General features: G+C 22.9%; 1 protein-coding gene across 1 annotated transcript; it reads right to left on the reverse strand.

The window, feature by feature from the left end:
* Positions 1-93: 93 nt before the first annotated feature.
* FA14DRAFT_182960 (uncharacterized protein) lies at positions 94-315 on the reverse strand (the record flags this gene model as incomplete). Its single annotated transcript, XM_025501272.1, has 1 exon — positions 94-315. A coding segment is annotated over one exon (222 nt), but the record flags the coding sequence as incomplete, so codon positions are not given.
* Between the last annotated feature and the right edge of the window lie 1,192 nt (positions 316-1,507).

Below are 1,507 nucleotides of genomic sequence, written 5' to 3' on the forward strand. Positions count from 1 at the left end.
GTGAGCATGGCAATGCCATGCTCACCTTTCATAGATCACACTCACACTTCATAGTCATGTACATAGATAGGCATTAATGAAATACAATTACAATTATCTACGAAGGGAGAGCTTGCGAGAGAGAGGAGGAGGAGGAGGATTGCGACTTGAGCCTTCACCGCGATCACGATCTTTATCATCATTATTATTATCGTTATCTTTATCGTTATCTTTATCTTCTTCTTTATCTTCTTCTTCTTCTTTCTCTTTTTCTTCCTCTTCTTCTTCTTCTTCTTCTTCCTCTTCTCTTTTTTTCGGTTTACTCTGGTCGAAGATTCCTTATAATTAATCGGTAAAGTCTCTTACTACCCTCTCCTTCTAGAACTTTATCGAATCGATAATAGTTTAGATAGTATTACTATCTAAACTATTAGTTTTTTTATTTTTTTTTTTTTTTATAAGTTTTTTTTTTATTTTTTCTTAAAAGGAAATTATATTAAATCGTTTAATAATCCTTCTTTTCTTCTATAATCTATATTCTTCTATAGTCTTCTTTAATTTATAATATTGATTATATATAAAAACTTAAGCCTTAGGATTTTTAGTAATAGTATAATCCTTACTATACCTATAGTAAAGATTATAGTTATTACTAGTATAGCTAATAATAGTTAAAGTCGTTATAAACGACTCGGTCTAATATCTTAAAGAGATATTAGATAAAGTTATCGGTAAGTATTATAGGTAGGTTACTATCTACTTTATAGATAGTAAGCTACCTATAGTAGTAAGCCGATAACTTTATCTATCTCTATAAAGTTTTAGAGTAAATCGGTTATTTAAGAGGTTAACTAACTTCTTAGAAAGGGTAGGTAAAGGTAAGAGAGATATAAAGTAAGGTAAACCTTATTTTATATCTTATTTTATTTTCTTTTTCTCTTTTTCCTTCTCTTTCTTCTTCTCTTCCTTTCTTCTTCTTCTTCTCTCCTTCTCCTCCTCTTCTTTCTCTTTCTTTTCCTTCTCTTTCCTCTTCTTTCCTAGTAAATCTTATATTATTCTTATATTTATAATTTAAAAAAATTAAAATATAATTAAAATTTTTTGATTTTATAAAGAAGTATAAAGAAAGAAAGATAAAAAGGTAAAATTTACTATATTTATAAAAGATATAAAAGGTATATAATATAATATTTTATATTTTATTAATCTTAGATATTCTTATATATCTAAAAATAAGTAATTAAGTATAATATTTATAATATAATAATATAATAATATAAATATAGTTATATAATAATATAAATATAGTTATATAATAATATAAATATAATTATATAATAATATAAATATATTTATAAGAGTAAAGAAAATATAATATAAATAATTAATATAATAAAATATATTATATATATAATATATAAAAGTATAATACCTATAAGATTAAAAGAGAATTATTATAGTTTCTTTAAGTTTCTTTAATATTTCTACTATTATACTAAAGAATATATAGAGAAACCTTTTATATTTA

The sequence above is a fragment of the Meira miltonrushii genome (assembly GCF_003144205.1).
Source record: "Meira miltonrushii strain MCA 3882 unplaced genomic scaffold FA14scaffold_28, whole genome shotgun sequence".
Taxonomy (NCBI): domain Eukaryota; kingdom Fungi; phylum Basidiomycota; class Exobasidiomycetes; order Exobasidiales; family Brachybasidiaceae; genus Meira; species Meira miltonrushii.